The sequence below is a fragment of the Petaurus breviceps genome, unplaced genomic scaffold (genome assembly GCF_028583685.1).
Source record: "Petaurus breviceps papuanus isolate PSGF00001 unplaced genomic scaffold, PetGlider_PUasm1.0 189, whole genome shotgun sequence".
NCBI lineage: Eukaryota > Metazoa > Chordata > Mammalia > Diprotodontia > Petauridae > Petaurus > Petaurus breviceps.
In genome coordinates this window covers 14,506,055-14,524,989 of record NW_027185809.1, presented here as the reverse complement: position 1 = coordinate 14,524,989, position 18,935 = coordinate 14,506,055, and the positions used below count along the sequence as shown (strand labels likewise).

The 18,935-nt window shown below is 37.2% G+C and overlaps 1 protein-coding gene across 3 annotated transcripts in view; it reads right to left on the bottom strand.

Moving 5' to 3' along the window:
* Positions 1-15,782, bottom strand: part of ATL1 (atlastin GTPase 1) — a 107,406-nt gene extending 91,624 nt beyond the window's left edge. Inside the window, exon 1 of one of the 3 annotated variants that reach the window (XM_069091942.1) lies at positions 15,515-15,782. In XM_069091942.1, the coding sequence (XP_068948043.1) occupies positions 15,515-15,548 (34 nt within the window). In that variant the 5' untranslated portion in view covers positions 15,549-15,782. The remainder of the gene's footprint in view (positions 1-15,514) is intronic. The other 2 variants (XM_069091941.1, XM_069091940.1) reach the window with 2 other exon arrangements.
* Positions 15,783-18,935: the final 3,153 nt, after the last annotated feature.

The window sequence follows — 18,935 nt, the reverse complement described above, 5'->3', positions numbered from 1 at the left end:
TATATTACAGAATATAGAGTGAGGTGGGCAGAACCAGTAACAGCAATATTTTAGTGATGTTCAACTGTGAGTGACTTGACTATTCAGACCAATGCAATGATTCAAGACAAAGGACTTATGATGAAAAATGCTATCTACTCCCAGAGAAAGATCTGATGGACTCTGAGTACAAACTGAATCCAATTGATTTTTCACTTTATTTTTCTTGTGTTTTTTTTTTTCAGAATGGCTAATATGAAATATTTTTCATGATTTCACATGTATAATTGATAACAAATTTCTTGCCTTCTCAATGGGTGGGAAAGGGGATACTGAAAGGAAGAGAAAAGATTGGAGGAAGGGAAATAATTTAAAGAAAATTATTTATTTGGGGATTGAGGACTATAGAGAAGAAAAACAAGAGATAATAGGGCAGAGAAAAATAAACAATTAAGTATTATAACTATTTTATATCTCATAATGTGACTGGGATGAACTCACCCATAAGACAGAAGTTGGAAGAATAGATTAGGAAGCAAAATCCAACAACAGAAAAAACACACTTGAAACATAAAGATTCACACAGAGTTAAAATTTGGGATTGGAGCAAAATCTATTATTCTTTAACATATATGTACCCTAAGGCATAGCTTCTAAAGACTTCAAAAAACTGAAAGAATTACAAAGATAAATGGACATTAAAACTATAATCATGAGGAATCCAGTTTAACCCTATCAACCCCAGATAATTATAACCAAAAAATAAACGAAAAAGAAGTTAAGGTCCTGAAGGATTTTTTTTGTTTTTTAATAATATTTTATTTTTTCCTAATTACATGTAAAAAAACCCCTTAACATTCATTTAAACAATTTTTGAGCTCCAAATTCTCTTCTTCCCTCCCTCCCTGCTCCATGAGATGGTAAGCAATTTGATATGGATTATATACATTCAATCATATGAATCATATTTCCATATTAATCAAGACAGTTAAAAGACCATAAAAGTATAAAAAGTGAAAAATGGTATGCTTTGATATTCCCCCAGACTTCTTTCTCTGGAGGTGGATAGCACTTTTCATCATGAGTCCTTTGGAAATGTCTTGGATGAATCGCTTGGATTGCTGAGGATAGCCAAGTCATCCACAGTTGTTTATTGTACAAGATTGCTGTTACTGTGTACAATGTTCTCCCGATTCTGTTCACTTCACTTTGCATCAGTTCATGTGACTCTTTCCAGGGTTGTTTTTTCTTTTGTTTTTTCAGAAAGCACCCTGCTTGTCATTTTTTTTCATACCACAAGGGTATTCCATTAAAATCACAACTTGGTCAGCCATTCCCCAATTGATAGGCATCCCCTCCATTTCCAATTCTTTGCTACCACAGAAAGAGCTGCTATGAATAGTTTTGTAAAAATTGGTCCTTTTCCCCTTTAAAAAAAAATGGGCCCTTTTCCCCTTTAAAAAAAATCTCTTTGGGATACAGACCTAGTAGTGGTATTGATGGGGCAAAGGGTATGTACAGTTTTATAGCCCTTTGCGCACAGTTCTAAATTGCTCTTCAGAATGGTTGGATCCTCCAATTCCACCTAATTCATTAGTTTCCCAATTTTCCCACATCCCCTCCAATATTTGTCATTTTTCTTTGTTGGCATATTAGTCAATATGATACATGTGAAGTGGTATCTCAGAACTGTTTAATCTGCATTTCTGTAATCAACAGTTATTTAGAGCATTTTGTCTTATGACTATAGATAGCTTTGGTTTCTTCATCAAAAAATTGCCTGTTCATATCCTTTGGTTATTTATCAATTGGAAAATGTTTATATTATTATAAATTTGATTCAGTTCTCTATATAGCTGGGAAATGAGACCTTTATCAAGGACACTGTAAATTTTTTTTTCTAGTTGTCTGCTTTCCTTCTAATCTCAGTTGCATTTGTTTTGTTAGTGCAAAAGCTTTTTAATTCAATATAACCAAAATTGTCCATTTTACATCTCGTGATGCTCTCCATTTTGTTTGGTTAAAAATTCTTCCCTTCTTCATAGATTTAACAGGTAAACTATTCCATGCTCCCCTAATCTGTGGTATTATCCTTTATGTCTAAATCATGTACCCATTTTGACTTTATCCTGCTATAAGGTGTAGAGCTATATACCTAGTTTCTGCCACAGTTTTTCAGTTTTCCCAGCAGTTTTTGACAAATAGTGAGTTCTTGTCCTAAAAGCTTGGGTATTTGGGTTTATCAAACATTAAATTACTATGGTCCTGAAGAGAATTTTTTAAAAGTGATAAACCTCTGGTAATTATTGAATTTAAATAAAAAGGAATAGATATATTCTCAGCTGTGCATGGCACCTTTACAAAAAAAAATCATATTACAAAAATCATACAAAGGAAGAAAAGCAGAAATATCACACATCTCCTTTACTCTTTACAAATCATTAAAATTATATTAAGTCAAAAATCTTTGAAAAAGTGTTTTAAAAATGAACTGGCGCTAAATGACATGTTTTAGCCTTTAGTTTCATTAACTATTTTGGTCTATAGTTGCCCAAATTAACTCCATGATCAGATGAATTCACAAGTGAATTCTATCAAGCATTAAAAAAAATTTTATTTCAGTATGATGAACTTGAATTACTTTTATGAGACAGATATTATCTTGATACATAAACTAGGGAAAATCAAAAAGAGAAAAATTAACAACAAATATCATATGATAATATTAATAGATACAGAAAAAGCTCTGGACAGAATACAACACCCATTACTTTTAAAAATGCTAGAAAACCAAGGAATAAGTGGACTTTTCCTTTAAATAATAAATTTTGTTATTGGTGTTCAGTTATGTCATCTGACTCTTTCTGACCCTATTTGGAGTTTTCTTGGCAAAGTTACTAGAATTATTTGCCATTTTTCTCCTCTAGTTCATTTTATATATGAGAAAACTGAGGCAGAGTTAAGTGACTTGCCCAGGTTCACACAGTTAGTTAAGTGTCTAAGGTCAAATTTGAACTCAGGTTTTCTTGATGCCAGGCCCCCTGTGAAGTTTAAATTCAGTCAAAGGACTGCTCTTGAGGACCTAGAGGGCCACATTTGGCCTTGAGGCCACAGGTTCCCCACCCTATGTTAGGAGAAACCTTTTCAATTGGCTAAGTAGCCAGATCTGTGAGTGCTTTCAAAAAGCATTAGAAAACAAAACTTTAGCCTTTAGCTCTGTTGACTCTCTTTCTTGGGTTGATTCCTTTGCTGATGACTTTGGGCAAAAGACAACACTGTAAAGGAAGATGTCTTGGAACTTCTCTGGATACTTACCTTGGTCCGACCTCTGTGTTTGTTCTTTTCCATTTTAGGTAAAGGAATTGGAGACTCTGATTTGCAAGTTTTAAAAGGTTAGGAAAACCCTCACTATTGTATCCCAGCAACTGGGGTTTGTAGCCAGCCCAGCATCAGTGCCCCATGGAGCAAGAGGTGACCTTTGGGAGTGACTTTTAGGACTCCTCTCAGTAGTAGCTTAGATGAGGACTCCCCTGGCAGTCATACTGCATCTTGTGTGAACTTGATGGAACCAGTGCTATATGGGAACTGAGCTAAGTTTGAATCCATTTTTTTTAGAGACTGAAGTGGGATGGGGAGAGTATTCTCCCAAGGGATTAATGGGAAATGTATAAACATTTCCCTTTTGTTCTTGGTATATATTTGAAGCAACATCCCTTTGTAAGGGCAAGTCACTTAACCCAATTTGCTTCAGTTTCTTTATCTGTAAAATCAGCTGGAGAAGGAAATGGTAAACTATTCTAGTATCTTTGCCAAGAAAACCTCACATGAGGTCCCAAAGAGTGAGTCACAACTAATCAACTAAATAGCAACAATCTCTTTGTAAAGATTAATTATTTTTAAGTGGCTAAATGTAACTAGGGCACTAGTCAATGGAACCCAATCGTGGGGGGCTAGGGTACTACACTGATAGGGTTCAAGTGATAGAATTAAAGTCAATCCAAACCTTTCAAGTAGAGTGAGCCAAAATATACACAAAAACTAAAAAAATACAGAAAACATTTGGCAGTACTCTTGCAAAAATATACTCAAGATTTACAAGAATACAACTATAACTACTTTACAGTAATAAAGACAAATAATCATAGAGATATCAATTATGGTTGGGCTCTGCTAATGTAACAAAAATAATAATGCAACCTAAATTAATTTACAGATTTAGTGTCATGCCAATTAACCAACAATACAAACTACATCACAGAACTAGACAAAATAATAGCACAATTTATTTGGGGAAACAAAAGATAAAAAATTTCAAGGGAAATAATGAAATAAAATAAAGGAGAAGGCAGAGGCAGATGAACTAGAGACCAAATTGCTAACATTTGCTGAATTATGCTGAAAGCAAGGGAGTTCCAGAAAAACACCTGCTTCTGCTTCATTGACTACACTAAAACCTTTGACTGTATGGATCACAACAAAATGTGACAAGTCTTCAAAGAGATGGAAATACTGATCATTTTACTTGTCTTCTTTGGAGCCTGCATGTGGATTAAGAATCAATAGTTGGAACTGAACATGGAAAACTCATTGGTTTAAGATTGGAAAAGAAGGGGGTAGCTAGGTGGCACAGTGAATACAGCACTGGCTCTGGAGTCAGGAGGACTTGAGTTCAAATCTGGCCTTAGACAACTTAACACTTACTAGCCATGTGACCTTGGACAAGTCGCTTAACCCCAATTACCCTGCCTTCCCCCTCCAAAAAGCCAAAAAAAAAAAACCCAACTGAAAAGGAAGTACAACAAAACTGTATATTGTCATCTTATTTATTTAACTTATATTCAGAGTACATTATGTGAAATACCAGGCTGGATAAATCAAAAGTAGGAATCAAGGTTGCCAGGAGTAACATCAACAATCTCAGATATTCAGACAATATCACTCTAATCAAAGAAAGTAAAGAGGACTTAAGAAGCCTCTTTGATGAAGGTGGAAGAGGAAAATGTAAAAAGTAGTTTGAAGCTTAATGTATAACAAAATTAAACGCTAAGATCATGGCAACTGATGCCATCACTTCCTGGCAAACAGAAGGAGATGAAATGGAAGCAGTGTCAAATTTTATATTCTTGGACTCAAGATCACTGCAGCTGATGACTGCAGCCATGAAGTTAAAAGATACTTGCTCCTTGAGGGGAAATCTATGTAAAATATGGAAAGCATGATAAAAAGCAGAGACATTACCTTGCTGACAAAAGTCCATATAGTCAAAATTATGGTTTTCCAATAGCAAAGTATAACTGTTAGAGGTGAGATATAAGGAAAGCTGAATGTATCAAAATTTACACTTTCAAATTGTGGTGCTGGAGAAGACTTGAGAACCCCTCGGACAGTAAACAGATCAAATCAATCAATACTTAAATCAATTAATCGAAGCTATTCACTTCAAGGTCAAATACAAAAATGAAACTTAAGTACTTTGGCCACTGAGAAGACTCATTGGAAAAGACCCTAATGTTGGAAAAGATTGAAGGCAAAAGGAACAGGGGTTGGCAGAGGATAAGATGGACGGAGAGTGTCATGGAAACAATAAACATGAACTTGGACAGACTTTGAGAAATATTGGAGGATAGCAGGTCCTGGCATGCCCACGGGGTTACTGAGTTAAACACAACTGAATGATTGAACAACAAACAAATGGTGATATGTGAATATAATAGCATATTATTGTACTGCAAGAAATGACGAATATGATGAATTTTGATAAAGATGGGAAGACTTATGAATTATGCAGCATGAAGTAAGCATAAGCAAGAAAACAATTTATATGAATTACACAATAATAATGTGAGTGAAAATAACTTTGAAAGTCTTTGTAACATCAAAGTAATGACCAGTTATGACTTCAAAAGACTGATAAAGAAACATACTTCCCACCTCTTAGCAGAGAGGTGATGAACTGAAAGTGCAGTAGACATGAATTCTCAGTCAAAGCCAGTATATTATGTTTTGCTTGACAATACATATAAATATGTGTAAATATACACACATACTCTACATACACATACATATATGTATATAGAGTGTATATATCTACACCATATGTATATGTGTATATCAAGGAAGGCTTCCTGGGGGTGGGGGTTGGAGTTGTAGTCATAGAGTTACCAGAAAAAATAAATAAAACACAGTTACCACAAAGAAAAGGCATTTACTAAGATGATGCAGTAAGAACAGCAACTACAAAACATTCTTCACTCTGGAGTACACTTTCCTACAAATATAAATCGTATTAGTTAGAAGAGGTGGCACATACTAGTATATGGTAGTGAGGCACACAAAAGGCTAAGATTGCTCATTCCTCCACTACTGCAGGACCCCAATATCCTTTCTCTTCTTAGAGTGTACTTACCCTGCTCCCTTTTCAGGAAACTGAGCAAGTCCCTCTGCTAGACTTACTGTACCTACTCTTCACTGCAACTCCATTCCTAACTCTGTGGGATAATTCCTCCATGGTTTTCTTCTTTACTGTCAGGGGTCATATTTTTCATATATCTCTTGCATCAGCAGACTATGCAGATGGCAAACTTGCTTTTTATATGCCACCAGGGTATGGATAATCTTTATCCAGGCAATGGCAAGCTGCCCAAATATTCCATCAAGATGCTGTCATAGTTTGGAAAGTGATAACAAGTGAAAACTCTTCTTTGAACTTCATTTAAGATATCAAGATCTTGTTCTCTTTGTTGCCTAATCTTCTATGATTTCATCACATGGGCTAGGGGCAAAGCAATTGATTAGGGGGTGTTCTGATCAATTCCCACAAATATAGAGAAATTTTGTTCCTATCTTGTTGAAGTATAAATATATATGCACATATAGTTCTTTTAAAATTATTCCTTTTTAAAAACAAATGATAACAATTCAGTTTTTATACAATCATCTTTCTTATTGTTTTTACTTAACTGTTTATAATTATTAATTTCATAAAACAAAAACGGTAGTAACCTTATATCTACCTCCTCTTATGATAGGAACAAGATGTATAAATGGAAGCGACTTTAAAGAATGTCTAGTTCTTTATATGACATCTCACTTTATATGAAATGGGGAGAGGGGTTGGATTGCAATACACTCCATAGAGCATTTTCAGAGACATTGCCTTTCAAAGGAAACATGAGTTCAACATGAATAGATCAGTACTTTAACATATTGCAGAAAACATCGGTCCTTTGTTCCTTCCCATCATAAACCATGAGTAGCAGGGCAGGGTGCTATGCTAGTTAAAAAGGAAAAATACTTTCCTTCCTTCCTTTTTATTTTTCTCTCTCTTTTTTTCTTTGCCTTCCTTCTTTTCTCCCCCCTCCTTTTCTTTCTCTTTGACTCTCTGGAATGGGTAGCAAGTTCTTCCTTCATGTATTTCCTGTGAGAGGATGGAGAGGGACCATCCTTCTTTCACCACAGCAATATGATGATTCTGAAGCACATGACAGCTAGGCATATGGATTGGTGAAGGCAAGCCTAGACCTTGGGACCCTAGCTGCCTGTTTCGCTTTTAATCCCTTTCCTGGGCATAGATGATCAAATAGCAATATCAAGATGGATATGTCCAGATTTGGAGGCATCCCTGTTAGTTTCAGCTGCATGAAGGTTCTGTTTCTCTCCGTTCTGGCTTAGTGGTAAGAGGATGAATGTTTTTGCCACTATATGCTTCTTGTTGAAAATGACCATGAAAGGGAGGAGAAACCCCAGTCCCTAGATTGACATGAGGCATGGGCTTTGTGGCAGCTGTACAGAGTTGAGGTGAAATGATTTAGCAGTCAGTCTAGCAATCTGCTTTCTCTTTTAACGTTTAAGTCCCAACCTCCCAAGATTATATAACAATATTGCTTATTTGTATTTGTTAATATGTGCTTCTAAAACTTGTTAAACATTTTTTTTGCATGTGTAGGAAATAAATAACTGTCCTATATCTGATGTACATTGTACAATGAGTACCTTTCTATTCCTCACTTTTGGGGTTGTTTATAGTCATGAGCCAAACTTATATTTGTAATTCTCTCTAGAGCTCTTATGTGTGGGTAGAAAGACATAGAGAGTTCTTAGTGATTCTTATTGTTGTGCATAGACTAAGAAAATCAAACTTAGAGAGAGTGGGTCATTTGCACGAAGTCATCCAGCTAATAAGTGCCATGGATTAGCTAAAAACTCTGGTCTCTTGATTCCAAATCTTTCCACTATCTCAGCTGGTATCACCTGGAAGATTTCAGTCTCCAGAAAACCCTGTTTTTACCACCATGCCTTATAGAGAGGCAGTGACAAGGAGTAGAAGTCACAACAGACAGGAGATGAGGATTCTAATCCCAATTCTAATCAATGTGACCTCATAAAAGTGGCTTAAGTTTATGATGCTTCCTTTTTCCAGATTGCTGTGAGTTGAGGGAGTGGGGTGGACATGCATGAGGTCTAGGTGCTTCCAATGATACAGTTATTCTTGATGGTTTCTTAGAAAGAGATGGACTTCCCTGGGGAATAAGAAAGTTGATCTTGGGATTTAGGAACTGCCACTGCACAATGCACATGCACAGGCCTTTTACCTATATTAGAAGCTCTCTAAATCTGTTTTCTCATCTATAAAATAAAACTAAAGCCTATCTTAACCCTGCCTATCTCATCAGCTTGTTGTGTAGCTCAAATGAGATAAGATATATGAGTTTTGATAATGTGAAGTTTTTTCATTATCTTCCTGAATTACAATTAAATCACACCTTCTCCTTCCATGCATTTTGAAATTCTGTCTTCTGTCTGTCTCAGCTTCTTGGAGGAGGGAGTCTGTCCCTTTCCTTGCTTTTTAAACTACTTGCACCCCATCTTTCTTTTTACTGATGTAAAGCTTGAGTAAAATGAAGATCAGTAATCTTCCCTTCCAGATCCTAGATCTGGAGAAGTGACTCACTCTATATTCTTGCCCACTTGGTTCAGGTTCAAAACTCTACCAATATCTAACTCTTCTTATAGCTACTTAAGGCATATATTGATATAATAAAATATCAATAACTATTTGGTACTATTTAGGATATGAAAAGTCTATCATTGGAATGTATGAAGTAATAAAAAAAACATTAGCACAGTGTTTGATAAATCTAACAACATCAGTTCTTGAGCAAGAAACTCTGAATTTGTCAAAAAATTGCTGGGAAAATTGGAAAGCAGTTTGAACAGAAGTTTAGACTGGGAACTTATAGCATATGCTATAGTAAACTCCAAATGGATATATGACCATATTATAAAGACAGCAAAAAATGGAAGGTGGTATACTTCACAACTGTGGACAGGGGAAAGAATTCTTAACCAAAGGGAAAACATAATAAAACAGACAATTTATATTATATTACATATTTTATGTACATATATTTTAGAAGTCTTTTTTTTTTACAAACAAAATCAAAGTAGAGAGAAGGGAGACTTTAGGGAAGGATCACTGATAAAATTATGATTATCCAAACAAATATAGCCAAAAGTCATTCTCCAATAGATAAGTGGTCAAAGGATATGAATTGCTTTCAAATAAGAATAGTGGGTATATCAATTATTGTATAAAATATGTTCCACATAATTAATAATAAGAAAATTCAACACTAAAGTAACTCTACAACTTTACCTCACACTTTGCAAACAGGTAAAATTGACAGAAAAGTGGAATAATTCATTTGGGATGGGTAGTGAGAAGTCAGGGACATAAGTGTACCATGGATGGAGTTCTGTATAGGTCCAACTGTTCTGACCCTTGGACCCAGGGATTCCAATTCTGGGCCCAAAAGACAGAAATAAAGGTCTACTAAATGTCAAAATAGCAGCCATTGTAGGGGTAGCAAAGAACTGGAAACAAAGCAGGTGCCCAAAGATTGGGGCGTGGCTGAAATAATTATGGGATGCTTTTATAACGTAAGAAATTAAAAAGATGAAGAACCCAGAGAAACATGAGATTTGTATGAACAAAGTGAAATATGCAGAGCAATGTACATAACAATAAGAAGCCTCATATTTATCTCAAATTTCTATTCACTCCAATCCATTTTCCACACAATTGCCAAAAGGTTATTCCTAAAACACAGATATGATGATATCATCCTTTTTTTTTAAGCAATCGGGGTTAAGTAACTTGCTCAAGGTTACATGGCCAGTTATTTCTGGGTGTGGTGCTAAGTATCTGAGCCCGGACACTGGGGCCAGTGCTCTTACTTGCTGAGCCACCTGGCCGCCCCCTGATGATATCATTCTTATTACTTCTAGGATCAATTAAAAAATTCTACATTTAAAGTCCTTCACAACCAATTGTTAAATACCCTTCCAAGCTTATTATAAATTACTCCCTTTCATAAACTCTATGGTCCAATCATACTGTCCTTCTTGGGTTTGCTGACACCTGATAACCTACCTTTCTTTCCTTTGCACAAGTTTCTTACCCATTCCTGAAATGCATTTCCACCTTTTCCCTGCTTCTTAGAAACCTTCAAAGGTCAACTTAAGTAATTTTCTACATGAAATATTTCCTCATATCTTAGCTATGAGCACTATTCTGTACAAAGCATTAAAGATCAAATTACTTTCTATTTGTTTGGTGTATATATATATATATACATATACATATATATATATATATATATATATATTCTGTCTTCCTTGAGAGAATGTAAGTTCCTCAAGGAGTTTTATTTTGTGTTCATATCCCTAGCATAATTAGCATAATACCTGAGCCACTTTATTGAATGAATGTTGATTGATTAAAAATATTAAAATAATACTAAAAGAAAGCTGAACTCTGAGTAAATGAAAAATCAAAATTAATCCTGAAAAAGAGATGATGAAACAGACATATCTCATCCTAGCATAGATGTCAAGGACTATGAAGGCAGCACATTGCATATGGTTACCACATCTCATTATATTGACTGTTTTTGATTAAGTATTTTTCTTTGTTACAAGTGAAAATTCAATTTGAGGATAGGAGTATAAATTAAGAATAACTACAATGTAAAAAATGAAAGACAAAAATATTTTAAATTAAAAATAACTCCAATTTTGGGGGATAAGTTTTCCATAAAGTGTCATGGCAAAATTCCACAATTATTATTCTGTGTCTACAGCAGTTACTGTGAATAATCATTCTAATAGAGTTTTAAGTATGTATGCATTCACACACATCCACATGCAGACACTAGAGACATTATTAGTAAATAAGAGAGCTGGTCTTTGTGTCAGGAAACTCTTGATTCAAATTCTGTCTCTGAAACATACTGTCTTTTGACACATAACCTCTCTGTGACCCAGACAAATTTCTAAAAACCGTTGCTGACACCACTGGTAAGAGAATGTTTGTATATGTGTGTTTGTGTGTATATATGCATAGATATTTACATATGTATACACACAAATGAATTCATCTTGTACATACATGGGCACATTCATATTTTTAAGCATATATGCTTGCTTTGAATAATTCTTGGAAGAAAGTAAGACTGCTACTTAAGGAATCTGTAACAGAGGTGACATGCTCAGAAATAATGCTCTGGGGAATTGCAAAGGCAAAAAAGCTAGGCTGCCCACAAGCAGAATCACTTAGCAGAACATGGGCATCAAGAACATCTGTCACACTAACAAGAACATATGTTACAAAAGAGCTTTTGGTTTATGTAGTGCAAAGAAACAAAACTGGTCAAAAGAAATAAACACTTAAGGAACATTCAAGGTCTTTTGAAGAAGTAAATAAAATTTAGTTTAATTTCAATGGACATTTATTAAGCACCTCCACGTGCTAGGCAACACAGAATGGAATTGGAAGCAGCTAGCTAGTTCAGTAGATGGATAGATGGGCCTGGAGACAGGAAGATCTGAATTCAAATGGAGTCTCAGAAATTTATGTGACCATGGGCAAGTCATATAACTTCTGTCTGTCTAAGTTTCCTCAACTGCGCAATGGAGATAATAATAGTACCTACCCCCAGGGTTGTTATGAAGATTCAATAGGACAATATTTGTAAAGCACCTGGCACATAAGCACTATACAAATGCTAGCTATTATTACTGACACTATTATTTTAATATAGATTTATTATATTGTTAGTTAACTATTAGTTATTGGTTAATAATTACTATTTAGTTATTAGTAATTGTTGTTTAGTTGTTTTTCAGTCATGTCTAACTCCTGTTGATCCCTTTTGAAGTTTTCTTGGCAAAGATACTGGAGTCTTTTGCAATTTCCTTCTCCAGCTAATTTTATGCCTGAGGAAACTGAGGCAAACAAGGTTAAATGGCTTGCCCAGGGTCTAGTAAGTATCCAGTAAGTGTCTGAGGCCAGATCTGAACTCAGGTCTTCCTGACTCCAGTCCTGGGGCTCTATCTACTATTAGTTAGGAGGCAGCTAGGTGACTCAGTGTATGGAGCACTGGAGAAGGAAATGGCAAACCACTCTGGTATTCTATTGGCATTTTATGATCCACAGGGTCACGAAGAGTTAAACACAACTTAACAATTGAATAGCCACAAGTTATTAGGTAGAAAATTAGTTAGTACAGAACTGGCATTGGAGCCAGGGAGACCTGTATTCAAGTTCTGCTTCTAAAATATATTAGCTGTTACCCTGGGCAAGTCATTTCACCTCCTTGTGCCACAGTAACTCTCTAAAACTATTAAGTTGCAGAAAAGGTGCTGACTTACATTGGTAGGGGGAGTTTTTAAATTAAGAAATTCCCCACGCCAGTGCAGTCACAGGTCTGTTCCCTACCATTATGTACTGAGGATACAAAACTGAAGATTTTACCTTTTGTAGAAGGATATAGCAAAAGTACAACTAAATAATTTAGGACTAAGAGACAGTAATAAAAATAGAATAATTGGGAAATACTTTATAAAAGATGTAGAGGCTGGAAGGAGGTTTAGGATGTCAAAGGCAGAGGTGAGGAGGAAGCACACTGCAAGCATGAGGAACACCTTATGTGCTCACCTTATGTGAGTGAGGGTTCTGCCTTGAAGTAGCTAGTTATGTCTGGAACGGATGGTAATATGAAATCAATCTATTAAGATGGACTGGGAGCAGTTTGTGAAGGGTTCTACATGACAGGCTGAGGAATTTATATTTTATACTAAAGTCAATAAGGGAGCCACTGAAGATTTCTGAGCATATCAGTGATATTTTCAGAGCTGTCCTATAGAAGATGATTTGGTAACTTTATGGAAGATGGGTTAGAGAGGGGAGCGTCTGGAAACATGGGAGAGATGAAGACCTGAACTAGAATTGTAGTGTGAGTTGCAAGCAAGGAACAGAAACAAGAGATGTTGAGATAGATTGATGGATAAGGGTATGAGGGAGAGGGAAGGGTTAAGGATGACTTCAAGGAGGAAAAAAAGTAGGTGACAGGAAGGATGGTAATGCTCAATTGAAATAGGAAAATTTGAATGAGAGATGGATTATTTTTTAAGCAATCGGGGTTAAGTAACTTGCTCAAGGTTACATGACCAGTTATTTCTGGGTGTGGTGCTAAGTATTTTAGCCCGGATTTGATCCCCAGGTCATCCCGACACTGGAGCCAGTGCTCTTACTCTCTGAGCCACCTGGCCACCCCTAAGAGATGGACTTTTTTTTTTCAAAGATTATGAGTTCTATTTTGAACATATTGACTTTGAGATGCTTTTACAACACCCAGGTGGAGATGTCCAGTAAGAAACTGGGAACTTTGGACTAACATTCAGGAAAGAAATTATTGCTGGACCTAAAAGTTTAAGTCATCTAAATGGAAATGATGATTGAACTTAAATTAGGCAATAAGACCTGGAAGAAAAACAACTTGAGGACTGAGCCTGAAAGAACACTTGTGACTGAAAGGCTCACACTGGAGGATGATCTAGTTGGATAAAGTCAGTGGTCCTGGAAGCAATGAAGATCCATAGTTGTTCTTAACTTGCAGACAGTTCAAGTGTATGAATACTGATAAAACGTCACCATATTTTTAACAGTTGATAAAGAAATTGAGTTATTACTGCAACAATAGAACTCCCTAAGGATGAGATTTGGTTATTCTTAGGCCCAAATCTTTTTATATTATATTCCTGATCTCCTTCACAACACATTCACTTTCAAAATTCCTTCGAAATCTGCCCCAATTTATGCTTTGCCTGCAGAAGTAGCCAGGAGGAAAATTAGAAGCACAGGACAAATCATTCTATCTCGCTCTCCACATACCCATATACACATATATTTATATAAAACGTATATATCAAAAAATGATGCAATAACCACATAAAATTAAACTGAAGTCCCTTAGGTCAGAACGATCAAATGTCCCTAACTAAAAATAAAATTCCCTAACATAAAAATAAAAACAAAATCCCTCCCTTTGTTGGCATTGACATAAGAAGGCTGCAGTGCTTTGTATGAATGAGTTAGCCCCATGACTGCAGCAGCCTTCACTAGGCTGTACAAGGAAAAGGTAGGAATCCTTGGGCAGGAACAAAACTGTATCATCCAGTTCCGGAGCATCAAGCGGGTGGGGCTCCGATTGCTTTCGCGTCACAGCATTGGCTCTGTTGGCCTGTGAGAGTACTGCCCACCTCTGAACGAGGGAGCCCACTGAGCTTCTCACTCTTCCCCACCCCTCCCAGCCTGATTCTGAATCACGAGCTTAGTATCCTGCAGTGGAAAATCGCGAAACAAAGCAGCCGAAAGCCAGGATGTCAGACCCGGTGCGGGTAGGAGCGAAAGAAAGATGCATCTCCACTGCCCTGCGCTACGCCTTCGTTTCCCAAAGCTCTCCGCCCCCAGTGAAAGCATCCTCGAACAGAAGAGATTGCCTGAAATTTAGCAACCCACTCTGTTCTAGATGGGATCGAGTCTATGTGGCAGATCGCAAACTCCACAAGGGAGAAAGAACGGCTCTCTACTCCAGTCAGTAGCTCAGCAATCTTGTTCCTTTCTCCTCCCTTCTCCTCCCCTAGCTCCAATTCTTCCCCTGACCTACACCCTAATCCTGGCAGCCCAGGGAGGTAGGGTCCAGAGGACATATAGACTGCTCACGGAAGGCTCTCGGCCTAAAGTGGTCTGCACTCTTGCTGCAATATTCTTTCACCTCCTCTTGCTTGGTGACACCATTACCGCCCCACTCCCTCAGTCTCCACGGATTTTTTTTTTAGTCCACCTCCCCCCGCCCCCCGCACATTTCATAATACCTCTGAGGAAGAGCTGTTTGTTTAAATGCTGGGACTGCATTCAGCAGGGGATGTAAGAATGTAGGCTTAGACCTAGACGCAGCAGCATCTTACACTAGGCCCATACCCAAATGGAGTGAGAACGGGAGACGTATTCACTTCAGCCATAATCCAGACCCTTAAAAGGCGAACACTGAGCTGCTTTCCCCCATCCCTGCAACACAACAGCTGGAGCCGAGTCCCAGGTTGTGTTCCCTCCCCATTTTAGAAACCCTGGCTAGAAATATCAAGTTAGGAGTCCAGGGGAGGCTATAGGGAGAAAGTCCAGTTTGCTACCTACCCCAGCTGTTTCTGTCCCTGCGACTCTTGGCCATAGCGATAGAGCTGGTAGTGATGCTGCCGCTGCCGCTGCTGGTCTTCTGTCTGGCAGCTCTGGCTGTGCCCTGGACTGCAGGTTGCAGCTTTGGGAGGCACCGTTGGTAGGGTGCAGTTCTCTGCGTCTGAAGATGTTGCAATGTACTAGGAGGGAGGGGTTGAGAGGAAATGGGAGGAGATGGAAAGGGATGGAAATGGAGCTCAGCATCACTAACTGGAGTTCTCACAGACACCAGTGTGAGGCTCTCCTATTCACACCAAATGAGTGGATTTAGAGCTATTAGAATATGTGCTTGAGCATTTTCTGTGAAACACGAGTTCCCAACACACCCAAGTGTGATTTCCACTATCCATATCACACACTGCTTGAGCAATGACCCCATACAACTGGCACACTCTCTTCACAGACTCACACAAGGCCAATAAGACCCATTATACTGGAGGCTCAAAGAAATACAAATATCTGTTTCACAAGCACCCAAATATACAAAACTAAGCAATGTGCTCACAGAGTTTAAATATACTCATATATGCTTGTCTTACCTAAGAACTGAACTGTATTTAAAGAGGACAAGGAAAAAAGGGAGTTTAAAAAACACATACATACTTACTAATTCAACATTTAACAACTAAAAATGTAAAAATCCCTTTCTAGATTTGAATGGCCTTCTCTGAAATAAAATAATGCTATAATAATATAATAATTTTGGTCTGACATGAGAAGATGCTGAAACTCCAATTACATGTATATACAATTGGATATATCACCTTTTCTCTAATGAAGTCAAAGTTTTTTTTTCTCCTAGGATGACTGAATTCATTAACGGAAAGTGAAAATAGGTAGGAAGATAGGGAAAATATTCATCTCAGAATTTACAAAATCTATATGCTGTGAAGATGTAAACTTAAGGAATAGTGTATAATCTCTTTCTTTATAAGAGTTTTTTTAGCTTATGTTCCAGCCTGAAGTCTTGTTATGGCACTTATAATAAAAAAAAATACAAAGGCTTGAAAACACAAGCATAGGTAATCAGAGCAGTATCATGTAATGGTAATGAGAATTTGAAGAGCTTCTTTGCCCCCTAATAGGCTGAATGTAATCATAGGGAGTCTGTGGTGGGAGGAGCTTGCTGAAAGGTGTGTCAGAGCCCACAGGAAGCTGGGAGTCAGAGCAGTTGGAGCTGGAGAGAGGAGAGGAAGCACCCAGGGAGACAGCTAGGCTTGTGGGCGTGTTCGCCCCCTGCTGTGACAGTTAGGCTTGTAAGTGTTTGTTTGTGGGAAGGTGTAAGGGTTATGGGATTTAAAGATCTTCCACGCCCCACTGGACTTGCTGACGTAGCAGGAAGGGACGGAGCAAGAGGAAGCGGAAGCAAAACTAGAGTTCCTGCGGTGGCTGGCGGTGGTAGCGATGGCGGCAGCAGCAGCAGAGGCAGCGGCAGCGCGAAGCCCTTTTTGAGTTAGCCAGAATTTCTGCTAAGGACTCCTGCTGAGGACTGCCAGGGGCTGGAGCTGCTGGGAGCACGCTTCCCAGATGCTGGGTGGTTGCTGTGAGTGGGGAGAGGAGGACCTTTGCCTGAGGTGGCCTGTTCTGTTTTAAAGGCTTGAAAATGTGGGTGCTTTCTACTTTATCTACCTGTGCCAATGTCATAACTACTCTGATGGCTGTCACTTTCTGGTTTTGGGACTCAGTCTTTTGGTATCTTAATAAATTTTCTAGTTTATTCCCCCATATGGCAAGCATGATGTATTTTGTGATTGATAATTATATCAGCATATCTGTAATCTCCATAGGCATTGTGAATATGGCATTGCTGATACAGAAGGCTAAAGGATGGTGTGGTTTCATGCTATGGTATATTAACTTCTATGATACTATGATGGATTCAGTTTCCTGGTATTTGGATTTGGTTTTCTGGTATTGGAATAAATGTTTTGCTTCTGTCTTCTATATGGAGAGTCTGTTATATTTTGTGATAGAAACCTATGCTGGCATATTTACAGTCACTTGTGTTGGCACTACACACCATTAAGATTTCAAATTCATACTTGGTGACTATCTCTATTTTTCTTTTTTTTCCCCAAAATTTTATTTTAGACTCAAACACCAGAACACAAATAGAGAATAGAGAAAAGAAACAAAAATATATCATAAACTTAAATATTGGAACTTAAATACAAGGTTAGAAAGAAATAAAAGCATGTCATGTGGATAGCAGAACACAAGAGAGGATTCAAAATATGTAACAATAAATTTTCATTTCAAGAAAACCTATATGATACACAATACTCATTGTGTTGAGAATTATCCATCTTTGCTTCCTTGTAAGTTTTCTTTTGTTCTGTGCTGTGAACTTTTTAACTTTGTTCTTTTTTCCCCTCCTTCCAAACCCCCCACCTCTAGAAGGCCATAATAAAGTTTAGATGTGTTTCTCCATAGTTTTATATATATATATATATATAGACACATACATTCCCAAACCTGTTCTACTCCTGATCTTTGTTTTTATGTATATACATATCTCTTGTTTCCTATCCCTTCTTCCTCTTCTACTTTACTTTTACCCACTACCTTGCCCTCCTATGACTTGCCTACCCTCATCAAGGATCCCTCCCCCATCCTCTCATTCCCATAAATCTAAGCACCCTTCTATACCCCTATTTGCCTATTCTCTCACCCTCCCCTCTAAATATCCCTCCCTTGTGCCTTTCCACCCTCACTATGCCCCTACCATTTTATTTCTTCTGAATTTATAAGACTTCTATACTCTTTTAAATAAATGTGTATTGTTCCCTCTTACATCCATTCCCGATGAAGGTTACCAGAACTGCTAATTCTCCTGCCCTATCTAATTCCTATGTATGAGTTTTTCCTCTTGCACTTCATTTGTATAAAATAATTACTCTTTTTTAGCTGTTCCTAAATGATTTTACTTTTTAAATTCATATCATGCCCAGGTTTTTCCCAATCTTTCTTATGAACTACCCAATTATTAACAAGAATCTTAGACATAAATTTTACATTTTACATATATAAAAAGTAAACAGTCTGTCCTTATGAATCCCTTATAATCAGTCTTTGATATGTACTTTATATTTATATTGGTTCTTGTATGTTGAATTGTCTATTAACTTAAGGTTTTTTCTTTTAACAAAGTCTTGAAAATCTGAGAGTTTATCAAATGTCCTTTTTTTTTTTTCATTCAAGAAAATAGTTAACTTGGCTGGGTATGATATTTTCTGCCAGAGTTCCAGTTCTTTTACTCTTCAATATGTTGTGTTCTAAGACCTGTGGCCCTTGGGGTGGCTAGGTGGTGCAGTGAGTAGAGCACTATATTTAAGAGTCAGGAGGACCTGAGTTGAAATCCGGCCTCAGACACTTAACACTT